We start from the raw sequence: 27,061 nt of genomic DNA, 5'->3' as shown, positions 1-27,061 counted from the left end.
GGTGTAGAAGAGTAGAGAGCTGATTATGCAGCAGTGGAAAAATTGACTGTATATTCATAACAGAAGTCTAACCAAGCAGAAATGGCTGGCTCCTTTATGTACAACATACCACACAGCAAGCAAATTAAGACACATAGAATGTTTTTTGAAGCAAAATAGAAGTTGTTTTAAAAACCATTTCGATAGAAATGAGCAATAATCACAGAAGTTTAAAGGACCGCATAAAAATATTCAGGTAGCAGCTAATGATGAGAGAAAAGAACTGACGAGGCATTTGAATACTTTTTCTACCCTTTCCCCCTCTTTCTTAATTAAAAAAAAATCATTATATTAAATATAATTTTTTGAGTGTTCACTTTAAATTTCACCTTAGTGTAAAGCAGCCTTTCTCAACCTTTTGACCCTGGAGGAACCCTTGAAATGTTTTTCAGGCCTTGGGGAACCCCTGCACAGTCAGGCTCAAATACAGGCCTGAAGTTATAAAATTATTATATTCATTTCATGGGTAGGCCTGTATAGATGCACTAACAGTGTTCTTAAACTAAAATAAAGAATGAAACTTACCTCTTTAATGTGAAGTTGCCCACATTTGAAATAATATTTTTGAATATTTTTGTTTGTTTTGTTTCTTCTTTTTTGCTTTTTTTACTCAATAAAATAAAATGACACATTAAAAAGGAACATTAACATAACCCAATTGCAGGTGAATTTTTTATGAACTCTCTTAAATGTTCCAAGTTGTTTTTAAACTTTGTTATTCTCTTGGAAGCTGGGCAATGCCCTCTGAAAAGAAAAGCTTGGCTAAGTACTATTAAACCTGGGTTTCAGATATAGGTTTTCGAAAACAAGGACGGATTGCTCTGTGAAATTTCAAATGATTCTTATGTAGACGCTTGGTTTAAACAGGTCAGCCAAAAGACTGCTTAGATTGGTATTGATCCTGATTACAGGTAGTTCTCAAGTTATGATGGCAATTGGGATGGGAACTTTATGTGATCATAAAATACGATATCACATTGCTTAGCCACAGCAGTCCCTGCAGTCCCCGTTGCTGTCATTAAGCAAGTATCATGGGTTTAGCGAGCACCTCCTTGCAACTTCCTGCCAGTGTCCAACCAAAGTCAGTGGGGAAGCTGGTGGGAAGTTGCAAGTCCCTGGCAGCTTGCAAGCAGGCTGCAGGTAGGTAAGCAGCTGCTGCAGTGTGGGAGGGGGGTACAGGGGTGGCAGGGGAAGTGTGGCGTGGCGGGGCTTGGGATGACTGCTGCTGGGTGTAGGAGGGTGTGCAAGGGTGCGCGAGTGGCGGGGGAGGCGTGGCACAACTGTGGCTGCTGCTGGGTGATGAGGGTGCCTGAGTGGCTGGGGAGGCACAGTGCATGTTCAGCAAGGCTCGGGGAGGGCTCAAGGGTAATTGTAAGGTATAGAAAAATACAATTTGTAAATAAGCAAGATCTATATAAACATATAAGGCAGTATCATATAGATCTTGGTTGGAGGAGATTTTAAGGTGTAAATACTAATAATAGTTAATAGCAAAGTTTGCAAATGGCGAACACGTGACTATGGAGGCTGCAACCGGCCATAAGCGTGAGCTGGTTGCCAAGCACCCACATCATGATCACATGACTGTGAGGGAGTGAGGTTGGGAAAGATAGCTGCAGCCAGGCAGAAACACTTCTCAACCCGTTTCCCTCATGCATTCATTCACTAACCAACCAACCCACAACGTTACTCACAAGCATCCAAACCGGTGTTCCAGCTGCCTGTGATAATTAAGCCACACCCTAATATTTCCAAGGATGTACCAACATCCAGAGGCAGCTTCACCCCACCCAGCCTCTTAGATTACACAAACATGCTAAGACAGAGTGGGAAGGGGTGTGTGTAGGAGGAAAGGTGATCAGCACATGGCATGCAGCGGGGGAGCAGAGGTGACTTCTGGAGATTGGCAGCTATTACAAGCAGGCAAGAGGACTGTCCTCATTCAACTGCCAGGACCACAAATTATGGTGAGCAGCATATCCCGGTGGGAGTCCTGCCTGTACTTTTCAGCTGGCTATACACCTTACCAGTTTACATTTTAGAATTAGTCTTTAGTCTAGAGCGCTGCTGGAGGAAGACAAAGACTGAATCTGACCGAACACTGGTTAGAGCCACTATTAAGGCCTACCTGGTGGCGGTAAGAGCGGCGAACCGTCAATACTTCTCCACTCTTATTGCATCTGCAGAATGCCGCCCAACGGCCCTATTTAAAATCACTCAATCCCTTTTGGGGAAGGTGGGTGCAGTGACCCACCTACAGGGCTACGCAGAGGAGTTTTTGGAGCATCTGCAAGACAAAATCACTCGGATCTGCTCTATGCTAGACTCCAAGCGTGAGGCAGGGTCTGTGGAGATACCAAGGGATCATACTTACCACGTTATCTGGGAACAGTTTGATCCTGTTGGACCTGAGGAAGTGGACAGGATCTTCCGGACAGTAAACGCCACCACTTGCCAATTAGATCCATGTCCCTCCTGGCTGGTGAAGGCAGCTCGGGAGGGGACATGTGGTTGGGTCCAGGCGATGGTTAATATATCCTTGAGGGAGGGGGTGTTTCCAGCTGCCTTTAAGGAGGCGCTGGTACAACCCCTCCTCAAGAAACCATCGTTGGACCCTACTGTACTGGATAATTTTCGTCTAGTCTCCCAACTCCCCTTTTTGGGGAAAGTGGTTGAGAAAGTGGTGGCATTACAACTCCAGAGGATTCTGGAGGAAACGGATTATCTAGACCCCTTTCAGTCAGGTGTCAGGCCTGGATATGGGACAGAAACGGCACTGGTCACACTTATGGATGATCTCTGGCGGGAGCGGGATGGGGGTAGTGCATCCATCCTCGCTCTTCTGGACCTCTCAGCGGCTTTCAATACCATCGATCATGGTATCCTTTTGGATCGGCTCAGGGAGTTGGGGGTAGGCGGTGTAGTCTTGCGCTGGTTCACCTCCTTCCTCCAAGGCCAGTCCCAGTCAGTGGTGATAGGGGGGGAGAGATCCGACCCTCGACCCCTCCATTGTGGGGTGCCGCAGGGTTCAGTTCTCTCTCTCCTCCTATTTAAGATCTACATGAAACCGCTGGGCGAGATCATCCGTCACCATGGGATGAGGTATCATCAGTATGCCGATGATACTCAATTGTATATCTCCATCCCGGGTGAGGTAAGTGATGCTGTGACTGCCCTCTCTTGGTGCTTGGGGGCTGTAGGGGTCTGGGTGGGGAACAACAGGCTTCGGCTGAACCCTGGTAAGGCGGAGTGGCTGTGGGTTAAGGGTTCCTCCGTATCCGAGACTTTGTCATCTTTAGTTCTGGATGGGGTTGTACTTCCCCAGACAGACCCGGTGCGTAATCTGGGGGTCCTCATGGACTCACGGCTCCTGCTCGAAGAGCAGGTGGCAGCTGTGGCTGGAAGGGCCTTTGCACAGCTTCATGTTGTGCACCAGTTGCGCCCTTTCCTGGACTGGGAAGCCCTTTGGACGGTCACTCATGCCCTTGTTATCTCCCATATAGACTACTGCAAGGCGGTCTACATGGGGCTACCCTTGAAGAGTATCCGGAAGCTTCAGCTGGTCCAGAATGCAGCCGCGCGGGCTATTTTTGGTGCCCCTAGAAGGGCGCACATAATACCTTTGCTACGTGAGCTGCATTGGATACCAGTTTGCTTCCGGGTCCAAGTCAAGGTGTTGGTTATCACCTTTAAAGCCCTACATGGCATGGGACTGGGTAACCAGAGGGACTGCCCTTCCCCATATCATCAGCCCGTCCTACCCGCTCATGCAGAGAGGGCATGCTGCGGACCCCGTCAAAAAGAGAATTCCATTTGGCGGGGTCCAGGAGGTGGGCCTTCTTGGCAGTAGCGCCCGCCCTTTGGAACATCTTGCCCCCAGAGGTGAGATTAGCCCCATTGCTCCTAGCCTTCCGGAGGAAGTTGAAGACCTGGCTCTGCCATCGGGCTTGGGGCAGGGAGGAGAATCAACATACTTGGGGTGGGCTAGTGCCTTAAAGTGCCCCTCCTACATAATGATTGAAGAGATCATAGCCATCTGGATTTTCTGAGCTGGGATAGTTGAGAAATTGTTTCAGTTTTAGTTATAATGGGATTTTATTAGAATTTTATTGTATATTTATTAGAATTTTTATTGTACATTTATTCTGTATTGTAAACCGCCCAGAGTCCCTCTGGTTGGAGGAGAAGGGCGGTGGCAAATTTAATAAATAAAGAAATAGCCTTTTCAAAAGTCAGAGTATATGCATACCACAAACATGGCTTGATATGGGAGTTTTGTCTTATCTATAGTTGTATCTGAACTGCTCTAGAATAACTAAATGGCCACCCTGCCCCCGCCAGTGCCTTTTGAAAGGCAGGATAGATAGCGCAGAGGGGCGGGGGGGGGGAGATTTGCGCGTGGGGGAGACTTACCCGAGCAACCTGCGACCTTCCCTGCTGGCTTCCCCATTGACTGTAGTTTTGGGAAGCCAGCAGAGGAGGCTGCAAGTGGCATTCCCGTGGCATTCACCTTGAAACTGTGGATTACATCTTATTGCCTTGTGAGTTTTACAAGAGTTTTGGGCAGGATATGTGACCTGCTGTATAGTAAAACCAAGGCCAGGACGTGATACTTCTGAATAGGTTAACATTTTACTCACAGAAAAAAATCCTAAAATTACAGTGCCAACAGCCAATTTTTTAACTATGGCTCTAAAAACAAGGCCTTTGCCAATATAGTAATAAGTCTGAGTTTTACATATTTTATGTAATATTTATCCATTTCTTTTACTTGCTAAACTGTTAGATTATTTGTTAAACATTAGATCAAATGCCAAATTTTTAGATTACACCTTGACTTTGCTCAGCTGTACAGTATATTGTACTGTAATTCATTCTATGATGCCATTGGTATACCTCCGCCTCTTGCAATTATTGGTAATTCACAGCAATTTTAAAAGGCCATTTAAAAGACCCAGCAGTGTTAAAAGACTTGGAGTGAATAAAACATTCACTATAAATTAATGTTAAAAATTTAAATCATAGTACAGAACTCTGTTGATGTCACAATGCACTCCAAAGCCCTCTGGAATAATTCAATTGTAACCAGTCTCTAGAAGGCTGTAATTGACAGAGCCAATCTCACCTTTCCCGGGATCCAACGGGAAAGAACTGGACTCACTTCTCGACGACAGCGGGCTTTGAATTCGGCCTCTGTCACTAGCTGGCATCGGGCGCCGAATAGGAGGCTTGGAAGGTGCTGAGCAACCGTGAAGTTCGGGTGAAACAGACCGTCCTGAAGGAGTGAAATTATAGGATATTATTAGTTATATTATACTACTATTTCTGACGGTCCTAGAATTACTGGATAACCCCAATGCCTTCACCAGCTCACATTAAGGTTGGGAGGCAGTTCCGTGCAGAGTTATGCCTTCAACCCTTACCTTGGGGCTCTCCTGAGAATTGATCTCCCCCTCAATAAGCAGAGTCCATCAGAAGGAAAAAAAACCCAATCAGGGAATACTCTGACTAAGGTTCAGAAAACGACCAGCCAACACCAAGAAACAATAACTAACATCATGGGATCTGTGTGGGAGGGTGGTGGCAAGGGAGAAGACTCCCAAGGACCGAGCGTACCACAAACATGGCTTGATGTCGGACTTTCGTCTTAACTATAGTTGTATCTGAACTGCTCTAGAATAACGAAATGGCCACCCTGCCCCCGCCAGTGCCCTTTGAAAGGCAGGATAGATAGCGCAGAGGGGCAGGGGGGAAGACTTGCGAGTGGGGGAGACTTACCCGAGCAACCTGCGACCTTCCCTGCTGGCTTCCCCATTGACTGTAGTTGTGGGAAGCCAGCAGAGGAGGCTGCAAGTGGCATTCCCGTGGCATTCACCTTGAAACTGTGGATTACATCTTATTGCCTTGTGAGTTTTACAAGAGTTTTGGGCAGGATATGTGACCTGCTGTATAGTAAAACCAAGGCCAGGACGTGATATTTCTGAATAGGTTAACACTTTACTCACAGAAAAAAAGCCTAAAATTACAGTGCCAACAGCCAATTTTTTAACTATGGCTCTAAAAACAAGGCCTTTGCCAATATAGTAATAAGTCTGAGTTTTACATATTTTATGTAATATTTCTCCATTTCTTTTACTTGTTAAACTGTTAGATTATTTGTTAAACATTAGATCAAATGCCAAATTTTTAGATTACACCTTGACTTTGCTCAGCTGTACAGTATATTGTACTGTAATTCATTGTATGATGCCATTGGTATACCTCCGCCACTTGCAATTATGGGCAATTCACAGCAATTTTAAAAGGCAATTTAAAAGACCCAGCAGTGTTAAAAGACTTGGAGTGAATAAAACATTCAGTATAAATTAATGTTAAAAATTACAATCATAGTACAGAACTCTGTTGATGTCACAATGCACTCCAAAGCCCTCTGGAATAATTCAATTGTAACCAGTCTCTAGAAGGCTGTAATTGACACAGCCAATCTCACCTTTCCCGGGATCCAACGGGAAAGAACTGGACTCACTTCTTGACGACAGCGGGCTTTGAATTCGGCCTCTGTCACTAGCTGGCATCGGGCGTCGAATAGGAGGCTTGGAAGGTGCTGAGCAACCGTGAAGTTCGGGTGAAACAGACCGTCCTGAAGGAGTGAAATTATAGGATATTATTAGTTATATTATACTACTATTTCTGACGGTCCTAGAATTACTGGATAACCCCAATGCCTTCACCAGCTCACATTAAGGTTGGGAGGCAGTTCCGTGCAGAGTTATGCCTTCAACCCTTACCTTGGGGCTCTCCTGAGAATTGATCTCCCCCTCAATAAGCAGAGTCCATCAGAAGGAAAAAAAACCCAATCATGGAATAATCCGACTAAGGTTCAGGAAATGACCAGCCAACACCAAGAAACAATAGCTAACATCACTGGATCTGTGTGGGAGGGTGGTGGCAAGGGAGAAGACTCCCAAGGACCGAGCGTACCACAAACATGGCTTGATGTCGGACTTTCGTCTTAACTATAGTTGTATCTGAACTGCTCTAGAATAACGAAATGGCCACCCTGCCCCTGCCAGTGCCCTTTGAAAGGCAGGATAGATAGCGCAGAGGGGCGGGGGGAAGATTTGCGAGTGGGGGAGACTTACCCGAGCAACTTGCAACCTTCCCTGCTGGCTTCCCCATTGACTGTAGTTGTGGGAAGCCAGCAGAGGAGGCTGCAAGTGGCATTCCCGTGGCATTCACCTTGAAACTGCGGATTACATCTTATTGCCTTGTGAGTTTTACAAGAGTTTTGGGCAGGATATGTGACCTGCTGTATAGTAAAACCAAGGCCAGGACGTGATATTTCTGAATAGGTTAACACTTTACTCACAGAAAAAAAGCCTAAAATTACAGTGCCAACAGCCAATTTTTTAACTATGGCTCTAAAAACAAGGCCTTTGCCAATATAGTAATAAGTCTGAGTTTTACATATTTTATGTAATATTTATCCATTTCTTTTACTTGTTAAACTGTTAGATTATTTGTTAAACATTAGATCAAATGCCAAATTTTTAGATTACACCTTGACTTTGCTCAGCTGTACAGTATATTGTACTGTAATTCATTGTATGATGCCATTGGTATACCTCCGCCACTTGCAATTATGGGCAATTCACAGCAATTTTAAAAGGCAATTTAAAAGACCCAGCAGTGTTAAAAGACTTGGAGTGAATAAAACATTCAGTATAAATTAATGTTAAAAATTACAATCATAGTACAGAACTCTGTTGATGTCACAATGCACTCCAAAGCCCTCTGGAATAATTCAATTGTAACCAGTCTCTAGAAGGCTGTAATTGACAGAGCCAATTTCACCTTTCCCGGGATCCAACGGGAAAGAACTGGACTCACTTCTTGACGACAGCGGGCTTTGAATTCGGCCTCTGTCACTAGCTGGCATCGGGCGTCGAATAGGAGGCTTGGAAGGTGCTGAGCAACCGTGAAATTCGGGTGAAACAGACCGTTCTGAAGGAGTGAAATTATACGATATTATTAGTTATATTATACTACTATTTCTGACGGTCCTAGAATTACTGGATAACCCCAATGCCTTCACCAGCTCACATTAAGGTTGGGAGGCAGTTCCGTGCAGAGTTATGCCTTCAACCCTTACCTTGGGGCTCTCCTGAGAATTGATCTCCCCCTCAATAAGCAGAGTCCATCAGAAGGAAAAAAAACCCAATCAGGGAATACTCTGACTAAGGTTCAGAAAACAACCAGCCAACACCAAGAAACAATAGCTAACATCACGGGATCTGTGTGGGAGGGTGGTGGCAAGGGAGAAGACTCCCAAGGACCGAGCGTACCACAAACATGGCTTGATGTCGGACTTTCGTCTTAACTATAGTTGTATCTGAACTGCTCTAGAATAACTAAATGGCCACTCTGCCCCTGCCAGTGCCCTTTGAAAGGCAGGATAGATAGCGCAGAGGGGCGGGGGGAAGACTTGCGAGTGGGGGAGACTTACCCGAGCAACCTGCGACCTTCCCTGCTGGCTTCCCCATTGACTGTAGTTGTGGGAAGCCAGCAGAGGAGGCTGCAAGTGGCATTCACGTGGCATTCACCTTGAAATTGTGGATTACATCTTATTGCCCTGTGAGTTTTACAAGAGTTTTGGGCAGGATAGGTGACCTGCTGTATAGTAAAACCAAGGCCAGGACGTGATATTTCTGAATAGGTTAACCTTTTACTCACAGAAAAAAATCCTAAAATTACAGTGCCAACAGCCAATTTTTTAACTATGGCTCTAAAAACAAGGCCTTTGCCAATATAGTAATAAGTCTGAGTTTTACATATTTTATGTAATATTTATCCATTTCTTTTACTTGTTAAACTGTTAGATTATTTGTTAAACATTAGATCAAATACCAAACTTTTAGATTATACCTTTACTTTGCTCAGCTGTACAGTATATTGTACTGTACTTCATTGTATGATGCCATTGGTATACCTCCGCCACTTGCAATTATTGGCAATTCACAGCAATTTTAAAAGGCAATTTAAAAGACCCAGCAGTGTTAAAAGACTTGGAGTGAATAAAACATTCAGTATAAATTAATGTTAAAAATTTAAATCATAGTACAGAACTCTGTTGATGTCACAATGCACTCCAAAGCCCTCTGGAATAATTCAATTGTAACCAGTCTCTAGAAGGCTGTAATTGACAGAGCCAATCTCACCTTTCCCGGGATCCAACGGGAAAGAACGGGACTCACTTCTCGACGACAGCGGGCTTTGAATTCGGCCTCTGTCACTAGCTGGCATCGGGCGTCGAATAGGAGGCTTGGAAGGTGCTGAGCAACAGTCAAGTTCGGGTGAAACAGACCGTTCTGAAGGAGTGAAATTATAGGATATTATTAGTTATATTATACTACTATTTCTGACGGTCCTAGAATTAGTGGATAACCCCAATGCCTTCACCAGCTCACATTAAGGTTGGGAGGCAGTTCCGTGCAGAGTTATGCCTTCAACCCTTACCTTGGGGCTCTCCTGAGAATTGATCTCCCCCTCAATAAGCAGAGTCCATCAGAAGGAAAAAAAACCCAATCATGGAATAATCCGACTAAGGTTCAGGAAACGACCAGCCAACACCAAGAAACAATAGCTAACATCACGGGATCTGTGTGGGAGGGTGGTGGCAAGGGAGAAGACCCCCAAGGACCTAGCGTACCACAAACATGGCTTGATATGGGACTTTTGTCTTAACTATAGTTGTATCTGAACTGCTCTAGAATAACTAAATGGCCACCCTGCCCCCGCCAGTGCCTTTTGAAAGGCAGGATAGATAGCGCAGAGGGGCGCGGCGGGGGGAAGATTTGCGAGTGGGGGAGACTTACCCAAGCAACTTGCGACCTTCCCTGCTGGCTTCCCCATTGACTGTAGTTGTGGGAAGCCAGCAGAGGAGGCTGCAAGTGGCATTCCCGTGGCATTCACCTTGAAATTGTGGATTACATCTTATTGCCTTGTGAGTTTTACAAGAGTTTTGGGCAGGATATGTGACCTGCTGTATAGTAAAACCAAGGCCAGGACGTGATATTTCTGAATAGGTTAACACTTTACTCACAGAAAAAAATCCTAAAATTACAGTGCCAACAGCCAATTTTTTAACTATGGCTCTAAAAACAAGGCCTTTGCCAATATAGTAATAAGTCTGAGTTTTACATATTTTATGTAATATTTATCCATTTCTTTTACTTGTTAAACTGTTAGATTATTTGTTAAACATTAGATCAAATGCCAAACTTTTAGATTATACCTTAACTTTGCTCAGCTGTACAGTATATTGTACTGTAATTCATTCTATGATGCCATTGGTATACCTCCGCCTCTTGCAATTATTGGTAATTCACAGCAATTTTAAAAGGCAATTTAAAAGACCCAGCAGTGTTAAAAGATTTGGAGTGAATAAAACATTCACTATAAATTAATGTTAAAAATTAAAATCATAGTACAGAACTCTGTTGATGTCACAATGCACTCCAAAGCCCTCTGGAACAATTCAATTGTAACCAGTCTCTAGAAGGCTGTAATTGATAGAGCCAATCTCACCTGTCCCAGATTCGAACGAGAAAGAAGTGGACTCACTGCTCGACGACAGCGGGCTTTGAATTCGGCCTCTGTCACTAGCTGGCATCGGGGGCCAAATAGGAGACTCGGAAGGTGCTGAGCAACCGACACGTTCGGGTGAAACAGACCGTCCTGAAGGAGTGAAATTATAGGATATTATCAGTTATATTATACTACTATTTCTGACGGTCCTAGAATTACTGGATAACCCCAATGCCTTCACCAGCTCACATTAAGGTTGGGAGGCAGTTCCGTGCAGAGTTATGCCTTCAACCCTTACCTTGGGGCTCTCCTGAGAATTGATCTCCCCCTCAATAAGCAGAGTCCATCAGAAGGAAAAAAAACCCAATCAGGGAATACTCTGACTAAGGTTCAGAAAACGACCAGCCAACACCAAGAAACAATAACTAACATCACGGGATCTGTGTGGGAGGGTGGTGGCAAGGGAGAAGACCCCCAAGGACCTAGCGTACCACAAACATGGCTTGATATGGAAGTTTTGTCTTATCTGTAGTTGTATCTGAACTGCTCTAGAATAACTAAATGGCCACCCTGCCCCCACCAGTGCCTTTTGAAAGGCAGGATAGATAGCGCAGAGGGGCGGGGGGGGGGGAGATTTGCGAATGGGGGAGACTTACCCGAGCAACTTGCGACCTTCCCTGCTGGCTTCCCCATTGACTGTAGTTGTGGGAAGCCAGCAGAGGAGGCTGCAAGTGGCATTCCCGTGGCATTCACCTTGAAATTGTGGATTACATCTTATTGCCTTGTGAGTTTTACAAGAGTTTTGGGCAGGATATGTGACCTGCTGTATAGTAAAACCAAGGCCAGGACGTGATATTTCTGAATAGGTTAACACTTTACTCACAGAAAAAAAGCCTAAAATTACAGTGCCAACAGGCAAATTTTTAACTATGGCTCTAAAAACAAGGCCTTTGCCAGTATAGTAATAAGTCTGAGTTTTAAATATTTTATGTAATATTTATCCATTTCTTTTACTTGTTGAATTTTTAGATTATTTGTTAAACATTAGATCAAATGCCAAATTTTTAGATTATACCTTTACTTTGCTCATCTGTACAGTATATTGTACTGTAATTCATTCTATGATGCCATTGGTATACCTCCGCCTCTTGCAATTATTGGTAATTCACAGCAATTTTAAAAGGCAATTTAAAAGACCCAGCAGTGTTAAAAGACTTGGAGTGAATAAAACATTCACTATAAATTAATGTTAAAAATTTAAATCATAGTACAGAACTCTGTTGATGTCACAATGCACTCCAAAGCCCTCTGGAATAATTCAATTGTAACCAGTCTCTAGAAGGCTGTAATCGATAGAGCCAATCTCACCTTTCCTGGGAACCAACGGGAAAGAACTGGACTCACTTCTCGACGAAAGTGGGCTTTGAATTCGGCCTCTGTCACTAGCTGGCATCGGGCGCTGAATAGGAGGCTCGGAAGGTGCTGAGCAACCGTGAAGTTCGGGTGAAACAGACCGTCCTGAAGGAGTGAAATTATAGGATATTATTAGTTATATTATACTACTATTTCTGACGGTCCTAGAATTACTGGATAACCCCAATGCCTTCACCAGCTCACATTAAGGTTGGGAGGCAGTTCCGTGCAAAGTTATGCCTTCAACCCTTACTGTCATGAGTAAGGATGGCGAGCAGGGGGCTCCCATCCAGACTGTCAAGCGCATGCGTAGTACTGAGGAATTGTTCAGCCATTCAAAGAGACACAGATCGGTACCGCCTTAACCCTTGGGGGTTATATGTCTGGGTTTTTCCCACGCTTCTTCAGTTTGTTAGGATTCCTGTTAAGTACTAACAATAAATATTAGAGACCAGTTCATTGTCTCAGTGTGTTTTCTGGTTGTTAGGACATCAATCCTAACAAACGCCTACTCCCATCGAAAGAGGGGGGAACAAGCAATTAAGGAGATATGTTTAGAAATGTCTTCAGAAAACCAAGAAATGCGGCTCACCATCCAACAATTAGCAGCAGCCCTACAACAACACCAGCAACAAGTAGATCTCCAGATCAACACATTACAAGCTGCCATGCTACAGCAGTTACAACAACCAGCTCTGATTAACCCACAACCGGCACCAGCAGCAGCAGCAGCAGCAGCAGCAGCTCCACCAGTAATGTTGAGATCCCAGGGCAGTCTACCAGAGAAATTTGGAGGAGAAGCAGGACAGCTGAGAATCTTTCTCACACAGTGTACTATGTTCTTCGATAGCAGACCCGCAGAGTTTCCCACAGACAGAACCAGAGTCACATTCATCCTAGGCCTGCTGAAGGGACCAGCTGCCAAATGGGCTATTCCCATGGTGGAGAACAACGACCCGATTCTCAACGACTACCAGAACTTTTTGGCAGGGTTCCGAGCACACTTTGACGACCCCATCAGAGAAGCCACGGCCAGCCGGGAAATTCGGAGGCTCAAGCAAGGTAACAAGAGGGTGGGACTCTACATTGCTGATTTCAAGTTGTTAGCAGGAGATCTGGACTGGAATGAGAGTGCATTAAAAGACCAATTCAAACAGGGGCTGGATGAGGAAATTAAGAATGAATTGGTGCGCCAGGGAACACCAGCTACGTTAGAAGCCCTATATCAGCTATCGGTGGTCATAGATGCCAGGCTAGAGGAGCTTAGGCAGATGCAGCCGGGGAGAAGCAAGACCCTCAGAGCATTTTCAGGATTTCCAGCTCTCTCTGTAGCATCCCCTCACTCAGCACAAGAGGAGCCAATGCAGATTGGGGCAAGCAGGAGACTGATTTCTGAGACTGAGAGGCAGAGAAGGAGAGAGAGAGCCCTGTGTTTCTACTGCGGAGCCCAGGGGCACATGGTGAGAGCTTGCCCAGCGAGAGGCCAAGCAGCTCCAGTAAGAGCCCCAAGGCAAGCAGCCGAAACAGGGACCAGCTCCGCCTCTACTCCCAACCAGGGAAACTCCATCGGTCTCCCTCCACAGAGCTCAGCAGGGAGACCATAAATCAATTAAGGAGGGCTCATTCCGAAGATTCCAGGCAAGCCTTTTACTACTTACCAGTAATAATCCATGACAACCCAGAGCACCAGGTCAAGCTAGAGGCCCTCGTGGATTCTGGAGCTTCAACTAATTTTATTGATGCGCAGACCGTACAAGACTGCAACATCCCGACCAGAGAATTACCATGCCCCATAGAAGTGGAGACCATTGACGGCCAGCCACTCAAAGCAGGGCCGATTAGAAGGCTCACAGAACCGGTGCAACTGACAGTGGGAGACCACACTGAGTGGATCCAGCTTTATGTTACTGCATCGCTAAATGTGCCGGTAATCCTAGGCACGCCTTGGCTGAGGATCCACAATCCATTGATGAACTGGACTACAGGAGCTATCTCCTTCCCAGCTAAGGAATGCCAGCACCACAAGATTCAAGCCGCTCCACGCTCTCCAGCAACCAACACAGTCACAGTAGCAGGGGGAGTCCACTTGCCAGCCAAGTATGCAGATTTTGCAGACGTTTTCAGCGAACAAGAGGCCACAGCACTACCCCCCCATAGGGACTGTGACTGCACCATTGACTTGATACCAGGAGCCAAGATTCCAGCAAGGAAACAATATCCCATGTCCCCCAAGGAGTTAGCCACCTTAAAGGATTACTTGGACTCCAATCTCCAAAAGGGGTTCATCCGACCATCTACGTCCCCAGCGTCTGCTCCTACCTTCTTCGTACCAAAGAAGCCTGACCCGTTGGCACCTGCAACCCAGGAAACACCCATGAGAGTGGTCCACGACTTCAGTTTTTTAAATAAACAAACAAAGAGAGAATCCTATCCTCTGCCCTTAATCTCGGATCTGCTAGATCGCTTACAGAAGGCATGCATTTTTACCAGGTTGGATCTCAGGAGTGCGTACAATCTGATCCGGGTGAAAGAGGGGCACGAATACCTGACTGCCTTCGACACCAGGTTTGGAAAATTTGAGTACCTTGTTATGCCCTTTGGCTTGTCTAATGCAGGAGCCATATTTTCCAGATTTATGAATCACGTTTTTGCTGATTTACTAGTTAAGTACATGGTCGTTTATCTAGATGACATATTAATTTTCTCTGAGGATGCCACAACTCACGTAACCCATGTACGTGTCCTTACTCATGACAGTACGTAATGTTTTGCAAAGACTAAGAGAGAACAGGCTGTTTGCCAAGCTAGAGAAGTGTGCCTTTGATTTAACTGAAGTACATTTCCTGGGCTATATAGTATCCACAGAAGGCATATCCATGGATCCTGCTAAGGTCCAGGCAATTCTCTCTTGGCCACCTCCCCGAAATGTTAAAGATATACAAAAATGGTTAGGATTCTCCAATTTTTATCATCGTTTCATAAAAAATTACAGTGACCGTACCAGACCATTTACACAGCTCTTGAAGAAAGGCTCAAAATTCATATGGGGGGAGAGGGAGCAAGCAGCGTTCCAGGAATTGAAGCAGCTTTTTGCTTCCCAACCGCTCTTAAGGCACCCTGATCCCACGAAGCCATTCATAATGTATTCAGATGCTTCAGATGTTGCCATTGGGGCAGTGTTATTGCAATATACAAACAAGGCAGAGAATACATTGCTTCCTTGTGCCTTTTTTTCACGCATGCTCTCACCAGCAGAGAGAAACTATGATGTTTTTAACAGAGAGTTGCTGGCAATTAAAGCAGCATTCCAAGAGTGGAGGCACTGGCTAGAAGGGGCGACCTTTCCTGTGAAAGTTTGCACCGATCACAAGAATTTACAGCCTCTACAGAACACCAGATCCCTCACCCCACACCAGATCAGATGGAGCCAGTTTTTCTCCCGTTTCAATTTTGTTATTTCTTATGTGCCCGGGGCGCAAAACTGCTTGGCAGACGCCCTGTCTCGATCCTTTCAGGCAAAACCCCCCACTCACCAGGAAGTACAGGCTGCTATATTACAACCTCACAACTTTGATCAGCCGATGAGGGGGAGCCAAACAGAGATTTTAGCAGCAGGCAGACAAGCAGAGGACCTATTTTCAAGAGCCAGAGCTCAGCAGCAACAGGACCCGTATGCCAGGGCCAGGATGGATGACCTCCAGAGGGCCCCGCAAGACACTGCCTCCCCATTCAATGTGGAGGCAGGAATCCTCTGGCATAGTGGGCGATTGTATATTCCCCCTTCATTGAGGGAAGAAGTACTGAGACTGTGTCATGACCACCAGATGGCAGGCCATGGAGGTGTTTTCAAAACTCTCCATAGAGCTCTGAGAGACTACTGGTGGCCTAAGATGGTTGCAGACATTAAGGGGTATGTTGCTTCTTGTCACACCTGCAGACGAGCCAAGCCTCTCCCAGGGAAGCCCACAGGACTCTTGCAACCCCTACCCACCCCTAGTAGGCCTTGGGATACGATCTCCATGGATTTCATCACTGATTTACCCCTGGTCCAGGGCCTGACTTCCATACTGGTGGTGGTAGACCTTTTCACAAAGATGGCACATTTTATTCCTTGCAAGGGCCTCCCATCGGCACCAGCCACAGCGCAGTTGTTCATAGACCACGTTTTTAGGTATAGAGGCATGGTGAATCACTTGGTGAGTGACAGAGGCCCACAGTTCACTTCCAGGTTCTGAAGGGCCCTTTTCCAGTCATTAGGGGTCCAGATCCACCTGTCATCAGCACATCATCCTGCCAGTAATGGGCAAGCCGAAAAAATTAACCAGTGGTTACAGCAGTATCTCAGGTGTTACACCACTTATCGGCAAGACAATTGGCCAGCCCTGCTGCCCATGGCAGAATTTACTTATAACAACTCTGTGCAGTCATCTACCCAGATGTCTCCGTTCCAAGCACTCTACGGGGTTAACCCTCAGGTGTTGCCCACCTCCTCCCAGCAGGGAACTGTTCCAGCCGCAGCTGATTTTCTTAGAGCAACAAGCCGCACAGGAGTTGTTAAAGGAGCAGCTGAACAGGGCAAAGAGTGCTTACAAGAGGGCGGCAGACGCTCACAGGCAGGAGGGGCCAGCGATTGCAGTAGGAGACAAAGTGTGGCTCTCTACCAAGTTTTTGATCTCTACCAGACCCTCCAAGAAATTGGACTCTAAGTTTGTCGGCCCTTTCACTGTGGTGCAGCAGATAAATCCAGTAGCTTATCGTTTACAGCTCCCACCATCCATGAAGGTCCATCCAGTGTTTCACAGAGCCTTGCTAGCTAAAGACCCTCCCCCAAGTAACTTGCGATCGCAACTACCCCCCCCCCACCTCCAGTAATTGTGGAGGGAGAGGAAGAGTACGAAGTGGAGGACATTCTGGACTCTAGGAGGAGGGGAAGGGGCATCCAATATTTCATACACTGGAAAGCGTACCCTGAGGAAGAGCACACGTGGGAGAATGCCAGGGATGTACATGCTCCAGCACTGGTTCATCGATTCCATCAGCTTTTCCCTCACAAACCCAAGCCTCGCATTTTACCCGAGATTCCTCTTTCGCCTGAGCAGGCCGAAGAAGCCCAAGCTGAGGAGTTTGTGAGTGTGTATTTCCCCCCGCCCCTGCCTGAAGCCTCGACTCCAGTTACAGAGGAGGTGGGGGAACCACAGCCCTCAACCTCGGGCTTGCATTTCCCAGGGGGGAGGGGGGCTGACCCTGCTAACTCTCTAGATGTTTTCCAGCAGCAGCCACCTGGCCCGGAGGCGTTATCGGATTGGGAGGGCAGCACCGCTTCGTCCGTGGAGGAGTTGTCCTTTGAAGACTTGCCTTCCTTGCCCAGTTCCCATGGGACTTTAGAAGCAGACAGCACATCTTATCAAGACTCTGGAGGGGAGGGGGCTGAAATGGAATGTGAATCTGGAGGGGGGGGTGATGTCATGAGTAAGGATGGCGAGCAGGGGGCTCCCATCCAGACTGTAAAGCGCATGCGTAGCACTGAGGAATTGTTCAGCCATTCAAAGAGACACAGATCGGGACCGCCTTAACCCTTGGGGGTTATATGTCTGGGTTTTTCCCACGCTTCTTCAGTTTGTTAGGATTCCTGTTAAGTACTAGCAATAAATATTAGAGACCAGTTCATTGTCTCAGTGTGTTTCCTGGTTGTTAGGACACTTACCTTGGGGCTCTCCTGAGAATTGATCTCCCCCTCAATAAGCAGAGTCCATCAGAAGGAAAAAAAAAACCAATCAGGGAATACTCTGACTAAGGTTCAGAAAACGACCAGCCAACACCAAGAAACAATAGCTAACATCACGGGATCTGTGTGGGAGGGTGGTGGCAAGGGAGAAGACTCCCAAGGACCGAGCGTACCACAAACATGGCTTGATGTCGGACTTTCGTCTTCACTATAGTTGTATCTGAACTGCTCTAGAATAACTAAATGGCCACCCTGCCCCCGCCAGTGCCTCTCGAAAGGCAGGATAGATAGCACAGAGGGGCGGGGGGAAGACTTGCGAGTGGGGGAGACTTACCCGAGCAACCTGCGACCTTCCCTGCTGGCTTCCCCATTGACTGTAGTTGTGGGAAGCCAGCAGAGGAGGCTGCAAATGGCATTCCCGTGGCATTCACCTTGAAATTGTGGATTACATCTTATTGCCTTGTGAGTTTTACAAGAGTTTTGGGCAGGATATGTGACCTGCTGTATAGTAAAACCAAGGCCAGGACATGATACTTCTGAATAGGTTAACATTTTACTCACAGAAAAAAATCCTAAAATTACAGTGCAAACAGGCAAATTTTTAACTATGGCTCTAAAAACAAGGCCTTTGCCAATATAGTAATAAGTCTGAGTTTTACATATTTTATGTAATATTTATCCATTTCTTTTACTTGTTAAACTGTTAGATTATTTGTTAAACATTAGATCAAATGCCAAATTTTTAGATTATACCTTGACTTTGCTCAGCTGTACAGTATATTGTACTGTAATTCATTCTATGATGCCATTTGTATACCTCCGCCTCTTGCAATTATTGGCAATTCACAGCAATTTTAAAAGGCAATTTAAAAGACCCAGCAGTGTTAAAAGACTTAGAGTGAATAAAACATTCACTATAAATTAATGTTAAAAATTACAATCATAGTACAGAACTCTGTTGATGTCACAATGCACTCCAAAGCCCTCTGGAATAATTCAATTGTAACCAGTCTCTAGAAGGCTGTAATTGATAGAGCCAATCTCACCTTTCCCGGGATCCAACGGGAAAGAACTGGACTCACTTCTTGACGACAGCGGGCTTTGCATTCGGCCTCTGTCACTAGCTGGCATCGGGGGCCAAATAGGAGACTCGGAAGGTGCTGAGCAACCGACACGTTCGGGTGAAACAGACCGTCCTGAAGGAGTGAAATTATAGGATATTATCAGTTATATTATACTACTATTTCTGACGGTCCTAGAATTACTGGATAACCCCAATGCCTTCACCAGCTCACATTAAGGTTGGGAGGCAGTTCCGTGCAGAGTTATGCCTTCAACCCTTACCTTGGGGCTCTCCTGAGAATTGATCTCCCCCTCAATAAGCAGAGTCCATCAGAAGGAAAAAAAACCCAATCAGGGAATAATCCGACTAAGGTTCAGAAAATGACCAGCCAACACCAAGAAACAATAACTAACATCACGGTGTCTGTGTGGGAGGGTGGTGGCAAGGGAGAAGACCCCCAAGGACCGAGCGTACCACAAACATGGCTTGATGTCGGACTTTCGTCTTAACTATATTGTATCTGAACTGCTCTAGAATAACTAAATGGCCACCCTGCCCCCGCCAGTGCCTTTTGAAAGGCAGGATAGATAGCGCAGAGGGGTGGGGGGGGGAAAGATTTGCGAGTGGGGGAGACTTACCCGAGCAACTTGCGACCTTCCCTGCTGGCTTCCCCATTGACTGTAGTTGTGGGAAGCCAGCAGAGGAGGCTGCAAGTGGCATTCCCGTGGCATTCACCTTGAAATTGTGGATTACATCTTATTGCCTTGTGAGTTTTACAAGAGTTTTGGGCAGGATATGTGACCTGCTGTATAGTAAAACCAAGGCCAGGACGTGATACTTCTGAATAGGTTAACATTTTACTCACAGAAAAAAATCCTAAAATTACAGTGCCAACAGCCAAATTTTTAACTATCGCTCTAAAAACAAGGCCTTTGCCAGTATAGTAATAAGTCTGAGTTTTAAATATTTTATGTAATATTTATCCATTTCTTTTACTTGTTAAACTGCTAGATTATTTGTTAAACATTAGATCAAATGCCAAATTTTAGATTATACCTTTACTTTGCTCAGCTGTACAGTATATTGTACTGTAATTCATTCTATGAAGCCATTGGTATACCTCCGCCTCTTGCAATTATTGGTAATTCACAGCAATTTTAAAAGGCAATTTAAAAGACCCAGCAGTGTTAAAAGACTTGGAGTGAATGAAACATTCACTATAAATTAATGTTAAAAATTTAAATCATAGTACAGAACTCTGTTGATGTCACAATGCACTCCAAAGCCCTCTGGAATAATTCAATTGTAACCAGTCTCTAGAAGGCTGTAATTGATAGAGCCAATCTCACCTTTCCTGGGATGCAACCAGAAAGAACTGGACTCACTTCTCGACGACAGCGGGCTTTGCATTCGGCCTCTGTCACTAGCTGGCATCATGGGCCAAATAGGAGACTCGGAAGGTGCTGAGCAACCGACACGTTCGGGTGAAACAGACCGTCCTGAAGGAGTGAAATTATAGGATATTATCAGTTATATTATACTACTATTTCTGACGGTCCTAGAATTACTGGATAACCCCAATGCCTTCACCAGCTCACATTAAGGTTGGGAGGCAGTTCCGTGCAGAGTTATGCCTTCAACCCTTACCTTGGGCTGTCCTGAGAATTGATCTCCCCCTCAATAAGCAGAGTCCATCAGAAGGAAAAAAAACCCAATCAGGGAATACTCTGACTAAGGTTCAGAAAATGACCAGCCAACACCAAGAAACAATAGCTAACATCATGGGATCTGTGTGGGAGGGTGGTGGCAAGGGAGAAGACTCCCAAGGACCGAGCGTACCACAAACATGGCTTGATGTCGGACTTTCGTCTTAACTATAGTTGTATCTGAACTGCTCTAGAATAACTAAATGGCCACCTTGCAAGCCCTCTGGAATAATTCAATTGTAACCAGTCTCTAGAAGGCTGTAATTGATAGAGCCAATCTCACCTTTCCCGGGATCCAACGGGAAAGAACTGGACTCACTTCTCGACGACAGCGGGCTTTGCATTCGGCCTCTGTCACTAGCTGGCATCGGGCGCAAAATAAGAGGCTCACAAGTTGCTGTGCAATAGTGAAGTTCTGGTGAAACAGACAGTCCTGAAGGAGTGAAATTATAGGATATTATTAGTTATATTATACTACTATTTCTGACAGTCCTAGAATTACTGGATAACCCCAATGCCTTCACCAGCTCACATTAAGGTTGGGAGGCAGTTCCGTGCAGAGTTATGCCTTCAACCCTTACCTTGGGGCTGTCCTGAGAACTGATCTCCCCCTCAATAAGCAGAGTCCATCAGAAGGAAAAAAAACCCAATCATGGAATAATCCGACTAAGGTTCAGAAAATGACCAGCCAACACCAAGAAACAATAGCTAACATCATGGGATCTGTGTGGGAGGGTGGTGGCAAGGGAGAAGACTCCCAAGGACCTAGCGTACCACAAACATGGTTTGATGTCGGACTTTTGTCTTAACTATAGTTGTATCTGAACTGCTCTAGAATAACGAAATGGCCACCCTGCCCCCGCCAGTGCCTTTTGAAAGGCAGGATAGATAGCGCAGAGGGGTGGGGGGGGGAAAGATTTGCGAGTGGGGGAGACTTACCCGAGCAACTTGCGACCTTCCCTGCTGGCTTCCCCATTGACTGTAGTTGTGGGAAGCCAGCAGAGGAGGCTGCAAGTGGCATTCCCGTGGCATTCACCTTGAAATTGTGGATTACATCTTATTGCCTTGTGAGTTTTACAAGAGTTTTGGGCAGGATATGTGACCTGCTGTATAGTAAAACCAAGGCCAGGACGTGATACTTCTGAATAGGTTAACATTTTACTCACAGAAAAAAATCCTAAAATTACAGTGCCAACAGCCAAATTTTTAACTATCGCTCTAAAAACAAGGCCTTTGCCAGTATAGTAATAAGTCTGAGTTTTAAATATTTTATGTAATATTTATCCATTTCTTTTACTTGTTAAACTGCTAGATTATTTGTTAAACATTAGATCAAATGCCAAATTTTAGATTATACCTTTACTTTGCTCAGCTGTACAGTATATTGTACTGTAATTCATTCTATGAAGCCATTGGTATACCTCCGCCTCTTGCAATTATTGGTAATTCACAGCAATTTTAAAAGGCAATTTAAAAGACCCAGCAGTGTTAAAAGACTTGGAGTGAATGAAACATTCACTATAAATTAATGTTAAAAATTTAAATCATAGTACAGAACTCTGTTGATGTCACAATGCACTCCAAAGCCCTCTGGAATAATTCAATTGTAACCAGTCTCTAGAAGGCTGTAATTGATAGAGCCAATCTCACCTTTCCTGGGATGCAACCAGAAAGAACTGGACTCACTTCTCGACGACAGCGGGCTTTGCATTCGGCCTCTGTCACTAGCTGGCATCATGGGCCAAATAGGAGACTCGGAAGGTGCTGAGCAACCGACACGTTCGGGTGAAACAGACCGTCCTGAAGGAGTGAAATTATAGGATATTATCAGTTATATTATACTACTATTTCTGACGGTCCTAGAATTACTGGATAACCCCAATGCCTTCACCAGCTCACATTAAGGTTGGGAGGCAGTTCCGTGCAGAGTTATGCCTTCAACCCTTACCTTGGGCTGTCCTGAGAATTGATCTCCCCCTCAATAAGCAGAGTCCATCAGAAGGAAAAAAAACCCAATCAGGGAATACTCTGACTAAGGTTCAGAAAATGACCAGCCAACACCAAGAAACAATAGCTAACATCATGGGATCTGTGTGGGAGGGTGGTGGCAAGGGAGAAGACTCCCAAGGACCGAGCGTACCACAAACATGGCTTGATGTCGGACTTTCGTCTTAACTATAGTTGTATCTGAACTGCTCTAGAATAACTAAATGGCCACCTTGCAAGCCCTCTGGAATAATTCAATTGTAACCAGTCTCTAGAAGGCTGTAATTGATAGAGCCAATCTCACCTTTCCCGGGATCCAACGGGAAAGAACTGGACTCACTTCTCGACGACAGCGGGCTTTGCATTCGGCCTCTGTCACTAGCTGGCATCGGGCGCAAAATAAGAGGCTCACAAGTTGCTGTGCAATAGTGAAGTTCTGGTGAAACAGACAGTCCTGAAGGAGTGAAATTATAGGATATTATTAGTTATATTATACTACTATTTCTGACAGTCCTAGAATTACTGGATAACCCCAATGCCTTCACCAGCTCACATTAAGGTTGGGAGGCAGTTCCGTGCAGAGTTATGCCTTCAACCCTTACCTTGGGGCTGTCCTGAGAACTGATCTCCCCCTCAATAAGCAGAGTCCATCAGAAGGAAAAAAAACCCAATCATGGAATAATCCGACTAAGGTTCAGAAAATGACCAGCCAACACCAAGAAACAATAGCTAACATCATGGGATCTGTGTGGGAGGGTGGTGGCAAGGGAGAAGACTCCCAAGGACCTAGCGTACCACAAACATGGTTTGATGTCGGACTTTTGTCTTAACTATAGTTGTATCTGAACTGCTCTAGAATAACGAAATGGCCACCCTGCCCCCGCCAGTGCCTTTTGAAAGGCAGGATAGATAGCGCAGAGGGGTGGGGGGGGGAAAGATTTGCGAGTGGGGGAGACTTACCCGAGCAACTTGCGACCTTCCCTGCTGGCTTCCCCATTGACTGTAGTTGTGGGAAGCCAGCAGAGGAGGCTGCAAGTGGCATTCCCGTGGCATTCACCTTGAAATTGTGGATTACATCTTATTGCCTTGTGAGTTTTACAAGAGTTTTGGGCAGGATATGTGACCTGCTGTATAGTAAAACCAAGGCCAGGACGTGATACTTCTGAATAGGTTAACATTTTACTCACAGAAAAAAATCCTAAAATTACAGTGCCAACAGCCAAATTTTTAACTATCGCTCTAAAAACAAGGCCTTTGCCAGTATAGTAATAAGTCTGAGTTTTAAATATTTTATGTAATATTTATCCATTTCTTTTACTTGTTAAACTGCTAGATTATTTGTTAAACATTAGATCAAATGCCAAATTTTAGATTATACCTTTACTTTGCTCAGCTGTACAGTATATTGTACTGTAATTCATTCTATGAAGCCATTGGTATACCTCCGCCTCTTGCAATTATTGGTAATTCACAGCAATTTTAAAAGGCAATTTAAAAGACCCAGCAGTGTTAAAAGACTTGGAGTGAATGAAACATTCACTATAAATTAATGTTAAAAATTTAAATCATAGTACAGAACTCTGTTGATGTCACAATGCACTCCAAAGCCCTCTGGAATAATTCAATTGTAACCAGTCTCTAGAAGGCTGTAATTGATAGAGCCAATCTCACCTTTCCTGGGATGCAACCAGAAAGAACTGGACTCACTTCTCGACGACAGCGGGCTTTGCATTCGGCCTCTGTCACTAGCTGGCATCATGGGCCAAATAGGAGACTCGGAAGGTGCTGAGCAACCGACACGTTCGGGTGAAACAGACCGTCCTGAAGGAGTGAAATTATAGGATATTATCAGTTATATTATACTACTATTTCTGACGGTCCTAGAATTACTGGATAACCCCAATGCCTTCACCAGCTCACATTAAGGTTGGGAGGCAGTTCCGTGCAGAGTTATGCCTTCAACCCTTACCTTGGGCTGTCCTGAGAATTGATCTCCCCCTCAATAAGCAGAGTCCATCAGAAGGAAAAAAAACCCAATCAGGGAATACTCTGACTAAGGTTCAGAAAATGACCAGCCAACACCAAGAAACAATAGCTAACATCATGGGATCTGTGTGGGAGGGTGGTGGCAAGGGAGAAGACTCCCAAGGACCGAGCGTACCACAAACATGGCTTGATGTCGGACTTTCGTCTTAACTATAGTTGTATCTGAACTGCTCTAGAATAACTAAATGGCCACCTTGCAAGCCCTCTGGAATAATTCAATTGTAACCAGTCTCTAGAAGGCTGTAATTGATAGAGCCAATCTCACCTTTCCCGGGATCCAACGGGAAAGAACTGGACTCACTTCTCGACGACAGCGGGCTTTGCATTCGGCCTCTGTCACTAGCTGGCATCGGGCGCAAAATAAGAGGCTCACAAGTTGCTGTGCAATAGTGAAGTTCTGGTGAAACAGACAGTCCTGAAGGAGTGAAATTATAGGATATTATTAGTTATATTATACTACTATTTCTGACAGTCCTAGAATTACTGGATAACCCCAATGCCTTCACCAGCTCACATTAAGGTTGGGAGGCAGTTCCGTGCAGAGTTATGCCTTCAACCCTTACCTTGGGGCTGTCCTGAGAACTGATCTCCCCCTCAATAAGCAGAGTCCATCAGAAGGAAAAAAAACCCAATCATGGAATAATCCGACTAAGGTTCAGAAAATGACCAGCCAACACCAAGAAACAATAGCTAACATCATGGGATCTGTGTGGGAGGGTGGTGGCAAGGGAGAAGACTCCCAAGGACCTAGCGTACCACAAACATGGTTTGATGTCGGACTTTTGTCTTAACTATAGTTGTATCTGAACTGCTCTAGAATAACGAAATGGCCACCCTGCCCCCGCCAGTGCCTTTTGAAAGGCAGGATAGATAGCGCAGAGGGGCGGGACGGGGGGAAGATTTGCGAGTGGGGGAGACTTACCCGAGAAACTTGCGACCTTCCCTGCTGGCTTCCCCATTGACTGTAGTTGTGGGAAGCCAGCAGAGGAGGCTGCAAATGGCATTCCCGTGGCATTCACCTTGAAATTGTGGATTACATCTTATTGCCTTGTGAGTTTTACAAGAGTTTTGGGCAGGATATGTGACCTGCTGTATAGTAAAACCAAGGCCAGGACGTGATACTTCTGAATAGGTTAACATTTTACTCACAGAAAAAAATCCTAAAATTACAGTGCCAACAGCCAAATTTTTAACTATCGCTCTAAAAACAAGGCCTTTGCCAGTATAGTAATAAGTCTGAGTTTTAAATATTTTATGTAATATTTATCCATTTCTTTTACTTGTTAAACTGTTAGATTATTTGTTAAACATTAGATCAAATGCCAAATTTTTAGATTATACCTTTACTTTGCTCAGCTGTACAGTATATTGTACTGTAATTCATTCTATGAAGCCATTGGTATACCTCCGCCTCTTGCAATTATTGGTAATTCACAGCAATTTTAAAAGGCAATTTAAAAGACCCAGCAGTGTTAAAAGACTTGGAGTGAATGAAACATTCACTATAAATTAATGTTAAAAATTTAAATCATAGTACAGAACTCTGTTGATGTCACAATGTACTCCAAAGCCCTCTGGAATAATTCAATTGTAACCAGTCTCTAGAAGGCTGTAATTGATAGAGCCAATCTCACCTTTCCTGGGATGCAACCAGAAAGAACTGGACTCACTTCTCGACGACAGCGGGCTTTGCATTCGGCCTCTGTCACTAGCTGGCATCATGGGCCAAATAGGAGACTCGGAAGGTGCTGAGCAACCGACACGTTCGGGTGAAACAGACCGTCCTGAAGGAGTGAAATTATAGGATATTATCAGTTATATTATACTACTATTTCTGACGGTCCTAGAATTACTGGATAACCCCAATGCCTTCACCAGCTCACATTAAGGTTGGGAGGCAGTTCCGTGCAGAGTTATGCCTTCAACCCTTACCTTGGGCTGTCCTGAGAATTGATCTCCCCCTCAATAAGCAGAGTCCATCAGAAGGAAAAAAAACCCAATCAGGGAATACTCTGACTAAGGTTCAGAAAATGACCAGCCAACACCAAGAAACAATAGCTAACATCATGGGATCTGTGTGGGAGGGTGGTGGCAAGGGAGAAGACTCCCAAGGACCGAGCGTACCACAAACATGGCTTGATGTCGGACTTTCGTCTTAACTATAGTTGTATCTGAACTGCTCTAGAATAACTAAATGGCCACCCTGCAAGCCCTCTGGAATAATTCAATTGTAACCAGTCTCTAGAAGGCTGTAATTGATAGAGCCAATCTCACCTTTCCCGGGATCCAAAGAGAAAGGCCTGGACTCAATTCTCGACGACAGGAGGCTTTGGTGTCTGTCACTAGCTGGCATCGGGCCCCAAATAGGAGTCTTGGAACGTGGTACGCAACCCTCATATTTGGCTGAAACAGACAGTCCTGAAGGAATTAAATTATAGGTAGGGACAATCCTTCCATTCTTTTTTCCAGCTGGGCACCATCATGTATAGTCTCTCC

The 27,061-nt window shown here is 45.1% G+C and overlaps 1 protein-coding gene across 1 annotated transcript; it reads right to left on the bottom strand.

Annotated features, from left to right (window-relative positions):
- Window positions 1-18,760: 18,760 nt before the first annotated feature.
- On the bottom strand, window positions 18,761-26,963 carry LOC134496787 (melanoma-associated antigen E1-like). The gene is made up of 9 exons (XM_063302499.1): window positions 26,840-26,963; window positions 26,200-26,349; window positions 24,831-24,980; window positions 24,191-24,340; window positions 22,824-22,973; window positions 22,184-22,333; window positions 20,817-20,966; window positions 20,177-20,326; window positions 18,761-18,960 (listed from the first exon to the last, which is right to left on the bottom strand). Exons 1-9 carry the CDS (start codon window positions 26,916-26,918, stop codon window positions 18,761-18,763), a joined length of 1,329 nt encoding a protein of 442 aa, XP_063158569.1. The 5' UTR covers window positions 26,919-26,963.
- Between the last annotated feature and the right edge of the window lie 98 nt (window positions 26,964-27,061).

This window comes from Candoia aspera, chromosome 4, assembly GCF_035149785.1.
Source record: "Candoia aspera isolate rCanAsp1 chromosome 4, rCanAsp1.hap2, whole genome shotgun sequence".
Classification (NCBI taxonomy): Eukaryota; Metazoa; Chordata; class Lepidosauria; order Squamata; family Boidae; genus Candoia; species Candoia aspera.
The sequence above is the reverse complement of the archived record's forward strand: the minus strand, read 5'-3'. Positions and strand labels throughout refer to the sequence as shown.

Bases quoted from the DNA above. Each gene is read 5' to 3' on its own strand.
- LOC134496787 (XM_063302499.1), bottom strand. From the start codon at position 26,918: ATGCCAGCTAGTGACAGACACCAAAGCCTCCTGTCGTCGAGAATTGAG. The intron at 22,334-22,823 runs GTGAGATTGGCT...TCACTCCTTCAG, and splicing joins CCCGTTGGATCCCGGGAAAG to GACGGTCTGTTTCACCCGAA. The intron at 18,961-20,176 runs GTGAGATTGGCT...TCACTCCTTCAG, and splicing joins CTGGTTGCATCCCAGGAAAG to GACGGTCTGTTTCACCCGAA.